Source organism: Carlito syrichta, unplaced genomic scaffold, assembly GCF_000164805.1.
Source record: "Carlito syrichta isolate Samal-C Ts95f unplaced genomic scaffold, Tarsius_syrichta-2.0.1 Scaffold308144, whole genome shotgun sequence".
NCBI lineage: Eukaryota > Metazoa > Chordata > Mammalia > Primates > Tarsiidae > Carlito > Carlito syrichta.
Window position 1 is genome coordinate 146,676 of NW_007252240.1, and position 12,823 is coordinate 159,498.

A 12,823-nucleotide genomic window follows, 5' to 3' on the forward strand; every position below is an offset into this window, starting at 1 on the left:
AACTGTAGTTTATGAAAAAGATTGACTGTGGTGACCTTTTGAGAAAACCAAAAGGTCCAGAGTTCAAGAACTTTTATTGTCCTTATGTTTTAATGTAGATCTGCCCCTACATAAGAAGGTTGATTGTTGATTATTAAAACATAAAACAAACATATCCATCAAAGAACTTTCCAACTTAACATGTGTCCAACATTCTGACAAAGATGAGAAATCTCTCAGTGGTGACTGAATTTATCCTGCTGGGCATCCCACACACAGAGGGTCTGGAGACCATGCTCCTTGTCCTGTTTTTGTCCTTCTACATCTTCACCCTTCTGGGGAACCTGCTCATCCTGCTGGCTATTATCTCCTCTGCTCAGCTTCACACACCCATGTACTTCTTCCTGTGCAAACTGTCTGTGTGCGACATATTTTTCCCTTCTGTGAGTTCCCCTAAGATGCTATTCTACTTGTCAGGGAACAGTCAAGCCATCTCCTATGCAGGCTGTGTGTCCCAGCTCTTCTTCTACCATTTCCTGGGCTGCACTGAGTGTTTCCTGTATACAGTGATGGCCTATGACCGCTTTGTAGCCATATGTTACCCTCTTCGCTACTCCATAATCATGAGCCACCGAGTATGTGCCATCCTAGCTACTGGGACCTCATTTTTTGGCTGCGTTCAGGCCACCTTTCTAACTACTCTCACCTTCCAATTACCCTACTGTGGCCCCAATGAAGTAGACTATTACTTCTGTGATATCCCAGTGATGCTGAAACTGGCTTGCGCAGATACCTCAGCCCTGGAGATGGTGGGATTCATCAGTGTGGGCCTCATGCCACTCAGCTGTTTCCTTCTCATTCTTACCTCCTACAGCTGCATTGTTTGCTCCATTCTTCAAATTCAATCAATAGATGGCCGACTCCGCGCCTTCTCCACCTGCAGTGCCCACCTCACTGCCATCCTCCTCTCCTTTATGCCAGTGGTCCTCATCTACTTGCAGCCCACCCCCAATCCATGGCTGAATGCAGCAGTTCAGATCCTGAATAACCTGGTCACCCCCATGCTGAATCCTTTGATCTATAGCCTGCGAAACAAGGAAGTTAAATTTTCTCTGAGAAAGTGCCACAGCAAGTGGCTTTCCTTTCTGAGATAGAGAAAGATCAGTAGCTTAACACTAGTAAAAACCACATTACTTAGAAAAGTTATTTCCTTTTGTGCAATAGGTGGCACATATATTATTGCTACTTCCTTTAACAGATGAAAAAGCTAAGGCTTGGGTGTACAAAGTGAACTGCTTTAGGTGAAGTAGCTAATAAATTATCCTTCCCAGGAAGAATTACTTCTTCCTTGTTGGCAAAATATTCTGGACCTTCTCTTCAATTGTCTCTTCTATTTTCCTCTTTTTTTTTTGAGTTGAAGTCTCACTCTGTTGCCCAGACTGGAGTACAGTGGCATGCTCCCGGCCACAGCAGCCTCAACTTGCTGGGCTCCGGCAATCCTTCTGCCTCAACCTTCCAAGTAGCTGGAACTACAGGCACATGCTACCACACCCAGCTAATTTTTATTTATTGTAGAGACGAGGTCTTGCCAAGTTACCTTGGGGGGTCTCGAACCCATGGGCTCAGGCAATCCACTTGCCTCGGCCTCCCAAAGTGCTGGATTACAAACTGAGCACAGAGTCCAGCCTATTTTCTTGCTCTTACATCCTCTTCTTCTCTTCTCGCCTTCCTTTCTCTAGTACTTTTTCTTATACATTGGCATGATTATTTAATTGTCTTCTCAAATGTCTGAATTAAGTAAACTCTTATTTGATGATTTAAAAGTTGTTGCAATAATAAGAGAGTTTCAACTATATGAAAGTAGTATCCTGTGATGTCTGAAACATAAAGTTGTGTTAAAAAAAAAAAAGAACTTCTGAAAATGTTGTAAGGCAGACCTCTTATGGATGAATCAAAGAAATATTACAAATCCTATCTGTTGGTTTAAACCTAAAAACAGGCCCCAGTTGGTGCTAAGATAGTGGATTAAAGAAAATGTGAAAAGGATAGATAGAATGTACAAAGGGGCGACTGATTTGGTTGGCTTTCAGTATTAGAAAATTTACTTTTTTTTTTTTTTGAGTTGGAGTCTTACTCTGTCGCCCAGACTGGAGTGCAGTGGCCACTCCCGGCCACCACAGCCTCGACCTGCTGGGCTCTGGCGGTCCTTCCGCCTCAGCCTTCCAAGTAGCTGGAACCACAGGCGTGCACTACCATGCCTGGCTGATTTTTGATTTATTGTAGAGATGAGGTCTCGCCAAGTTGCCCAGGCAGGTCTCGAACCCATGGGCTCAGGCAATCCACTCACCTCAGTCTCCCAAGGTGTGGGATTACAGGCTGAACCACTGAGCCCGGTTTACGTTTGGTTTTGTTATCCCCAGTATAGACAAGGATCAATGCAAATTCCAAGCTGTTATTATTTTACGGTTTTGGATATTCTGTTTATACAATGGCTTCAGCTTTAGTTCCCTTCCCCTTAAATTCATTTGTTCTTTTCCCTAGTAAGTTTAGCATGAGAAATGTGCTATTATAATCCAGATAGCATTTTGATGGAAAGAAAGAACAGTGAGAAGTAGTCTATGGGAAAGGAAGTGGATTCTGGAAGGGAAGAGGTGATGGGAAAAGAAAGAGGTGATAAGAAGAAAAAAAGGGTGCCGAGAAGGGAAAGGACAGAGGCATAAGCAAGTCTTCCCTCTCTTTGGTTCTTTTCAGGATCAAAGATCAGTCAAGGAATCTGTTGGACTGAACCAGATACAACATTGTGTTTAGGACTCATGTGAGGATAGTGAGCTGATGCATGTTTTTGAAATGTGAAGTGGATTGCCTGAGCCTGCCGGTTCTAGACCCGCCCGGGCAACTTGGCAAGACCTCATCTCTACAATAAATAAAAAATCAGCTAGGCGTGGTAGCGCACGGCAGTGATTCCAGCTACTTGGAAGGCTGAGGCGGAAGGATCACCGGAGCCCAGCAGGTCGAGGCTGCGGTGGCCGGGAGCATGCCACTGCACTCCAGTCTGGGCGACAGAGTGAGACTCCAACTCAAAAATAAATAAATAAATAAAAAATAAAAGAAAGGGAGAACACTTTCTGCTCACGTCTCCTAAGCTCTGTGCCTCTTGTTTGTTCTACTTGGAATGCTCTTCCAAGTGTCTTCAGCTGAACAAACTCCTTCTCTTCATTCAAAACCCAGTTCAAGTACTATGTTCTATGTGAACCTTTTTTATTTTTTAATCTCAAGCAGAGTCAGATTCCCACTTTTCTATGTTTTGAATTAGACTTGACAATGTCATTACTCGATTGTGGAAGAATAAGTTTGGGCAGAGCATTTTCCAAGAGTAAACACTAGGTAGATTAAGAGAGGCTAAGAACGAAAAGGAGCTAGTTGAAGACTGACAGTACAGAATTGTCAGTTCATTTGTTGAACATATAAAAGTCTGAATACCAGATGATTTTTTTTATTGTGGTTTATGGTGCTGAACCTCAGTCTCCTCATATCTGTTAGTTATTTTGTACGTTCAAGCATCTCCAAAGCATTGAAAACATCCTTGTCTAGCCTTTGGGATGCAGCTTCAATGAGCCACAGTGCTTGTCTGTGAAAGAACTTTTATTGAATAGAGGAAACATGATACCAGTCATCTTTTATATTCATTTAACAAATACATATTTATGGAGCCCTCACTTGGACCAAGTGTTATACAGAGGGGTAGGTGGGAAAATAGAGCACCAGAGTAAAGTGTGGCAAGTTAACTAATACAGAAATTCAAGAGATGCTGAGGATACCAAGGCCCTGTGTTTTAATCCTTTCTTTTCCTACTTTCTTAAAGTTCCCCCCTCCAAAAAAACTGAGTTATTTGGTTGAGGAAATATTTATTAAGAAAACTTTAAGTCATTATTTAGAAGAATGTCAGATATTTAGTAAGTAGAAGGAAATATTTATGTACATTTTTTTCTCTGCCACAAGTTTTGAGCCCCAGTTTCTTCCTTGGTTAGATGAAAATAGTAATACTTTACTTACGTTGCCATTGTAAAGATTACATAACACAAAAGCAAAATGTTCATACAACTTATAGTAGGTACTCCAAAAAATTAGTCATTAAAATATTGTTTGCATTTTTCTTGATAATTTTATAGTTGTCTCACACACTTCAGTCAAGTCTTTCATCTTCAAATGGCACAACCACAGAAAAGACATTCAAAATCATACTATTAAAATAGTCACAGAATTCATTACACTTTTTCCATTTATGTTTGACTATACTTTGATTTGTCACATGTATCACTAACGGGCAACTTACTTATTTCTAATTGTTTATTGATTATCTTTCTAACCAAAGCATAATCTCCCCAGTAGAAGTTTTGCCTGCCTTTTTTATTCTTGTACCTCCAAAAACTAAAGTGGTGCTTTTCATGTAGAATGCCCTTAAAAATATGATTTTCTGTAATCATACTCTTGTTCTCTATGAAAAAGACAATTCCTTATCATCCATTTCATTTTAGATATTGTATTCCCCCCCTTGTTTTCGTAGACTTAAGTGTTTGCCTTCATTTCCAACTAGGACTCTTCCCAGAACTGGAATTCTTTCTTCTGCACCAGAACCTTAACAAACTAGACTCCTGACACTTATCTCAAGACTCTATTGGTCGCCATTATTTTCAATTTCTCCTTTGACACTAAATTTTGCCAAGTTCATTTTTGGAGCCAATCTGTTCTGAATCTGTTGCCGTTTCTCTTCTTAGACATTTGTTTGGAACCCATCAGCTATCACTGTTATTGATCATCCACCTGTTTGAAATCTAAGTTGCTTGTTCCTCAGATTATCTAAAATACTTGCTCCAAACTAGTAGATTAATCTTAGCCTCTCACTGCTTTCCACCTACATGTAGCCCTGATTCTGATGGCAACAGTGGTATTTAGCACAGTTTGCTAAATTAAGCATGTTAAACTCTAGAAGTAACATATGAAATAGAATAATGGCGTGATCAGTTCTATAAAAGAAAAAAAATTGTTTGTAATATTGTTTAGTTTCTGTCTGTGTGCCAAAAAGTTATCCTTTAAAACTTCATGTACAATTTTAAAATTAAATTCTCCCATTAACCACTCAAAATGTACTATAATCCACATTTCTACAGATTTAAAAACTGGATTTTTCCAGTTTAAAAACTGAATTCCAGAATGGATAAGTAACAGACTCAAGATAATGTTAAATCAGGGTAACTGTAATAGAAACTATGATACATCTCACTCCAAATTCAGTGCTTTACACAAGTTTTAAATAATTTTTGTTAACATTGGCAAGATGCAACATATATTTCTTTTTTCTAAATTTTATTTTTTCTAAATTTTATTTATATTTACTTTATCGACAAATTATAATTGTATATATTTATGAGGCAAAAATTGATGCTATGATATATGAGTACAATATGGAATGATTTGAATCAAGCTAATTAACATATCCATCACTCAAATATGTATTTCTTCTATATAACTTAAATATTGTACCCTTTGACAAACTCCTCCCTACTACCCTATGTAAACATATTTATAGATAACAGGACTCTAGTAGTTGCTGTTCTGAGTGTGTACTCTCCCTGACAAAGAAGCATCAGTGAAATTGGCCAATCACAGTTTTGTTTCACATTTTCTGCATTTTCTGTGCTTAGAGCAATCTTTACTCAGCACACAGTAGAGGGTAGAAATAATAACTAAGAAGTTAACTAAACCACAGAGCCATGTTAAGCAATTTGAGCCTCAGAGCAAATTTCAAGAGAATATAAAGGGCTAAATTTATCAAATTGGTCAGTGCATACATCTTAAATTTATCAGATATTTGCTAATTATTTTTATCAGTATATGTGGTGTACATATAGTTCAGTTCACCCTCAATCTTCTAAAACTCAAAATTCAGACATATATTATGTACTTAATGATTAAAAGGCATGAAGGAATCTCTTAATAGTTTTCCACCCCTATAACTATTACCTTAAGTTAAAAAAGAGCACAGACTCAAACACACAGATACATACACTCAAACACAACTATGAGGAAAGACTCAAAAAAACCCAGAATTTATTTTTAAAATTGTGTATTTTATATGTTTAAACATCAGTCACCTTCTAAGAACTCTCCATTTGATGCAATACACCTGTTGAAATGCTTTTTCCACCACACAAAACAGTTTATGAATTCATCAATTTTGATGCCGTTGAGTGCTTCTGCCATTTTTGTTTCACCTCTTCCACATCAGCAAAACTTGTCCCTTTGCGGACTTTTTTCATTCAGGGACACAAAAAAGTTGTTCTGGGTGAGATTGGGTGAATACAAAGAATGGGACATGGGTTCCATGCTGTTTTTGGTCAAAAACTGCAGAACACTCAGGAAGGAGAGGGCAGGTGTGCTGTCGTGGTGGAAGAACCAGTCACTTATTTGCCACAAATTGTGACTTTTTTTTCTGTAAATGTTGACACAACCTTCTCAAAACTTCTATGCAAAACACTTCAGTTGACTGTTTGATCCAGAGGAAAAAATTCTGAGTGTACCATAAGGAACCTGTCCTCCAAAGGATAATTCTGTATTTTTGGATCCCCCGCATTTACTAGCAAAATAAATGAGAAGAGAAATGATTTTTCAATATATCTATTAAATATTCCTTTTAAAATAAAATATTATAAAATCTTTTGTCAGTGGAAAATATGCCATCTATATCAAAACAACAAATGATTTTTATATCCTCATAGATGAAAAACTAGATGTAGATGGAATCTTAAATATTATGTAAAACATCTTCTTATGTATCTTGAAGGAATTACAAGACACAAGGAGACCACATGACCTTTGCAATGTAATACGGAAGTCCACAGAAATACATTGTGGTAAAATGAAGTCTTTTTTCTGTCATCCAGTGTTATTACACATAAGAGATATATTAATATCTAACTTTGAACTAAAATTCTAGTGATTATTCTCAACAACCCTCACAGGAACTCTTTTCCCAGGGTCAGAAAACTAGACTGAAGCAGAGCCTGGAATTGAACCTAAACAGTCCGATTCTAGAGTTCCTGCTTGCTATAGGCTGAATTGTGTCTCTAAAATTCATATGTTGAAATCCTAAACCCAAGGCCTTCAGAAAGTAAACTTATTTAGCAGTAGGGTTGTTACAGATATTAGTTAAATTAAGATTTTGTCATGTTGGAATAAGGTGAGCCCCTAATCCAATATGACTGGTATCTTTATAAAAAGGGAAATTTGGACACACAGACACACATAGAGAGAAGGCAAGGTAAAAAGACAACTATTAACAAGCCAAAGAGAGAGACTGGAAACAGATCCTTCTTCCATATCCCTCAGAAGAAAATAACCCTTCTGACACCTTGATTTTAAACTTCTAACCTCCAGAACTGTGAGACAAAAAATTTCTATTGTTTAAGTCAAAAACATATAAATTTCTAATAATCTTATTTGCCTTTATAATAGGATGTATAGTATTTGCTTTGCATTTTTCTTACCCAGCTTATAGTTCAAAAATTCCCTTGGAATAGAGACAATGTGGCCAAAATATCCTTTACTACTAGTTTTATCTTTGTATTCCCTAAACTGGTCAGTACAAGTTAAACAACTGAGCACTGCGGATGTCTTAGAAATATTTAGTTTACTAAATTAAGACAGTCTACAGTTTCATAATTGAGCAGCACTAGTTAGAAAGCTCAACGACCAGCCTCTGCTGACAAACTTAGTTTAAATAGACTTTATATCATATTTTTATTGGAAAAAACAATTGTTTACAATTTTAAAGTGTATAATTCAGTGGCATTTAATACATTTATAATGTTGTACCAACATCACCACTATTAATTTCTGGAACATTTTCATCACCCTCAAAGAAAACTATTAAGCAATCTCTCCCCTGTTCTTTTCCTCCAGTCCCTGGCAACCAAGCATTTACTTTCTACCTCTATGGATTTACCAGTTTGAATTTTTCATGTACATGAGAGCAAACAATATGTGGCCATCTGTGTTTGACTGCTTTCATTTAACATAATGTTTCCAAGGTACATCTATGCTATTGAATAAGTTAGCAATGCCCTTTTAATTGTTAAATAGAAACTTGGAGCTTAAAGTAAAATTGAAAAAAGAGTTCTTATTCAGCCCTGTGGAGTGCTGGTAGAAAGATGCACTGCATAGGAGTTTCAAACCAGTCTGTGTTACTAGATTTAGGGGAAAAAAAGATGTCCAGTTAAATCTGAAGTTCAGATAAGCTGCAGACAATTGTTAGTATAATGTGCCTCAATATTGTTGATTTAAATTTCAAAGTTAACACGTTTCATTCTTTCTCTACTTAAGATGAGGATGAGCAGAAACGATGAAAGGAAAATTTGGAAACAAAATCCTATAATTAATGATTAAAATGTTTTTATGCCTCTTCAGTCATTTCGGACATTTTCTTACCAGCAAAAGAATTATTTCCCTCTCATACTAAGGAAATAGCCTTCCCCTGTATAAAGACTTCCAATGACTGTCTCCAGGGAGAAAATTTACATATAAAAAAATAGGTCCTCACAAATCCATAATCAGCAAGAGCCTATAGTCATGAAAGATAGTGGGGTTTTAAGATCAAGATGGGCACCATATATAAATAGGAATACATTTATTGAAAAATAGGAACTTAGGACTTAGAATTCAATATATTGGCTCAAGCATCTGGGGGTGGCAATAGTGGTTTGCTTAATTGCCTAGTTTCAGAGGTGTCTACAATCAATGTGGTTAAACTACTGAATTTTGTCGGCAAGGTATACCAGAAGGAATGTAAAAAATAAGTAATATAAAAATATCACAATCTGTTTTGTACAACCTGCTTGTCTGCACATACCCATATTCTATGGTGGCCCAAAGAAGCCTTTGTTCACAAAGGCATTCAGAAGTGCATTGGTGTGGGATCTCCGAATTTTTCATAATCTCTGTGGAGGCTCTCTAGATAAACTGGATATGATGGTTGGCGATTTTGTGGTGGAATTGCATTCCTTATCTTGATGGTAATAATAAGATTCCAGAGTGGTAAAGGGCAGATAATCATAATTACTGCAATAAGCCACAAGGATAAGAATTATTAGGGAGAGATTTGAATAACTGAGATTTGAGAATCTCAGTTTATCGGGACTCCAGCCCCAATAAATGAACTCCAAGGTGACATTTAACATAGACAGGTATAAAAAATTCTATGCTTATTGGCAGAAACTTTAGTTGCCACATAGGATTTTGTGAACTCTTATGCCAGTCCCAGATCTAAGCTCGTCAACAGACATAGAGGCTCCAAACTGCTATATATGTGTATGTGTGTATATCTCAAGGGTCTTGACCAAAGACTTCCCAGAGAGATCTGTGATCATTTATACTGAGGTGCTGCTGCCCACTGTGAAAAAAGTGAATATCCAGTAATTGTTTATTAGATGCCATCTCTGAATCTGGAAACATGCCACTATGATCCACTAGTCAGCATTAGGCTTATGAAATTCATCACACAATGGATTCAGTGAGACCATGAAACTCTCTTGCAGTTATTTCCTCAGTGCCATAATGTATGATGGGATGTTTATAACTGGAATAATCTCACTCTGTTTCCCTGCCCTGCGAAGTAAGAGAGGTTATAATGAGAAAAGTCAAGTAGGGGACTATGGATCCTGACACAGTGATAAAATCAAGGAAATACTGCATCCCTGGGAAGATATTGTAGAGATTTTTTACACCCTTAAATCTTGGAATGATGAAGAGGTTCCCATTTACATTACTTCTTTGGTGCAAAAGTCAAGTTGAAGATGAGAGTAGTAGCTTATCACTAACCTTGGGAAGATGCTTCTTTTTTTTTTAACCTAGGAGAGGTTTTATTTTTTTCCATTTTTTCTCTGTCATGTAATACAAATAGAATAAACCTGTTGTATTTTGATACAATGATATAATGGGAATTTCCTATAACAGTAACCCTCTAATTAATATACCTATATTGCCTTCCTTTCCTGCCCTGATTTATGCTTTCTACTCCCCTATTAGCAGTTTCCTAATTCCCTATGAGATAACTTCTGGCACAGGAATTCTTGTCTCAGAATCTGCTTCTGAGAGAACCTTACCTGAGACTGTTTGATCATTGATTCCTCTAAATACTACATTGCTATCCTTCACAGATGTTTGAAACTTCTCTGAGTACCGAGTAATAGGATGGCAGTTTGCTACACTTGAAATTAAGAACGATGACATTAAGCTGGGCTCGGTGGCTCAGCCTGTAATCCCGTACCTTGGGAGGCTGAGGTGTGTGGATTGCCTGAGCCCTCGGGTTCGAGACCCGCCTGGGCAACTTGGTGAGTCCTTAGCGTTACAATAAATAAAAAAATTAGCCGGGTGTGGTAGCGTGCGCCTGTAGTTCCAGCTACTTGGAAGACTGAGGCGTAAGGATCGCCGGAGCCCAGCAGGTCAAGGCTGAGGTGGCCGGGAGCGGACACTGCACTCCAGTCTGAGCGACAGAATGAGACTCTAACTCAAAAAAAAAAAAAAAAAAAATGATGACATTTAACATATTCTTTTCCCTCAGCTTTAGCAAGCTTGGAGTGACTTTTTTTTAAATTTATTTTGAGTTGGAGTCTCATTCTGTCGCTCAGGCTGGAGTGCAGTGGAACACTCCTGGCCACCACAGCCTCGACCTGCTGGACTCAAGCGATCCTTCTGCCTCAGTCCTCCAAGTAGCCGGAACTATAGGCGTGCACTATCACACCCAGCTAATTTTTTGGTTTATTGTAGAAATGAGGTCACCATGTTGCCTAGGCTGTTCTCGAACCCGTGGGCTCAGGCAATTCTCTCGCCTCAGCTTCCCAAAGTGCTGGGTTTATAGACTTGAGACAACTCGCCCGGCCGGAGTGACATTTTTACATGGAAACTCTCAGTTATGATCTTTCATTATAATTATTGAAACCCTCCTGCCTTTCCCTTGTCAAATATGTAGCATGCGTGAGGGAAAATACATTTTATTTTTATTTTAAGCCTTTGACATTAGAGTTCTTTGTTTTCCAGCATAAACTAGCCTATTTTGATTGATATGCAAATCACTACATTTGTTTTTGTTTTTGTTTTTACCAAGAATTGTAAGGGGTGCTTATGAAAGAGGTATTTGAAAATTCATTTTTTATGTAAGAAAACTAAACTTTCAGAAAAGGTCTCACCCAACTCAGTCAAAAGACATAAAGCAGTATAATTAGTCCATTTAGTGTCTATTTAGTGTCCAATCTATTCAGTGTCCAGTCTTTCTTAAACTGATCCTTGGGTTAAAATTTTAAATTTTTATGTTTTATGGATATCTAAAAATAAATAATGTCATCATAGAGGTAATATAGGTAACTACCTTCTCATTGAATATTATCATTAAATTTTAGTGTTCATACTTGAGTGTATGTTGAAAAATTTGATCAAACTGAGTAATGCAAATGGCATCTAATTATGATGTATGAGTGAAGTTTGGTCAACAGTCAAATGGAAAAAATTGGGGGACAAATTGAGTTATCATTTTACATATAACATATTCAAAGAATCTGTGCTAGAATGGTAGCAAGATGACTATCTAAGAAATGTGCATTATAGAAAATAAGAGATGAAGCCCATAGAAGTTCTGGAGGCTGCCATACAAGTGAAGTATATAGAGATGCTATGGTTTGGAACATATAGATTATCTCCTTTAAAGTAAAAGATGAATTTCTGAACTTTACACCATACATATCAAAGAATGAATAGCAATAAGAGAGGGCTTCTATGTAGATAGAAATATTCTATATTATGATAGAGTTGTGGTTTACACTAGCTCACACTGGCCCACATTTTATGGCCAAAGACCGTGTGTCTTTTTAAATTTTAGTGATAATAAAACGGAAAGATGTTCTGTGCAAAGGCATAGAAGAAATAAGAATGCTAAAATTTTAAATATTGCTGTTATTACCTTTTAATAGCATTGTTCTGGCATAAAACACAATACTTCTCTCAAGCTTAGATCTTCAGCATATGAAATTGGTACTATAGCAGCCACTGTAAGGTGCTCTGTGGCTATTCCATGTGAGGATCTATATAAGACTTGGAATAGTTCTGAGCAGGAGGGAAGTACTGCCTTCCATTCTCATTTGCTCCATGGCTATATTTCTACTCAATATATTCTTCTATTTCCCTGAACCAACTAATGTCATAAATATGATACTCAATACATGTTTATTTTTTGAACAAAGGTTGGTGCTGTATTAAGCACCAAAGCAAATCGCAGAGAAACATGAAACATAGACCCAAGAAAATTCCAGTCTAGTTGTGATCACAAAACAAATGAATGCAAAACAATAAAATGATTAAAAACAATAGCTATCAACTATTCAACACAACTTTGTACAAAGAACAGCACAAAAAGTAAATAGCCTCCCGCTCACTCATAGCACAGATGAGAAAACCGAGATTTGGAGAGCTTAAGTTATTTGCTCAAGGATCCAAAGTAAGACAATATCCATGCTGATTTTTCTATTTTACGCTGTGTTACTAATTGCTAAACTGTGTTGCTCTGTAACTGGGTACAATACTAATTCTTTGATCTATCTATACAAGACATGAAAACTAATCATTATAAGTTGATGTCTGTGATCCTGCAGCAAGCAATTGGAAAGTGACAAGAACTTTTGCAAGTTCTTGCAAAGACTCTAACCTCTTTTCTTTGGAAGGAAACATGGGACAGTGGAAAAAGAGCTTAAGCTAGAAGATCAGGTAGCCACATGACTTTGAATAAGAACCTTAACCTCTC

At 37.3% G+C, this 12,823-nt stretch overlaps 1 protein-coding gene across 1 annotated transcript; it reads left to right on the forward strand.

The window, feature by feature from the left end:
* Positions 1-203: 203 nt before the first annotated feature.
* LOC103267476 (olfactory receptor 149-like) lies at positions 204-1,133 on the forward strand. Its single transcript, XM_008065069.1, has one exon. It carries the CDS (start codon positions 204-206, stop codon positions 1,131-1,133), a length of 930 nt encoding a protein of 309 aa, XP_008063260.1.
* Positions 1,134-12,823: the final 11,690 nt, after the last annotated feature.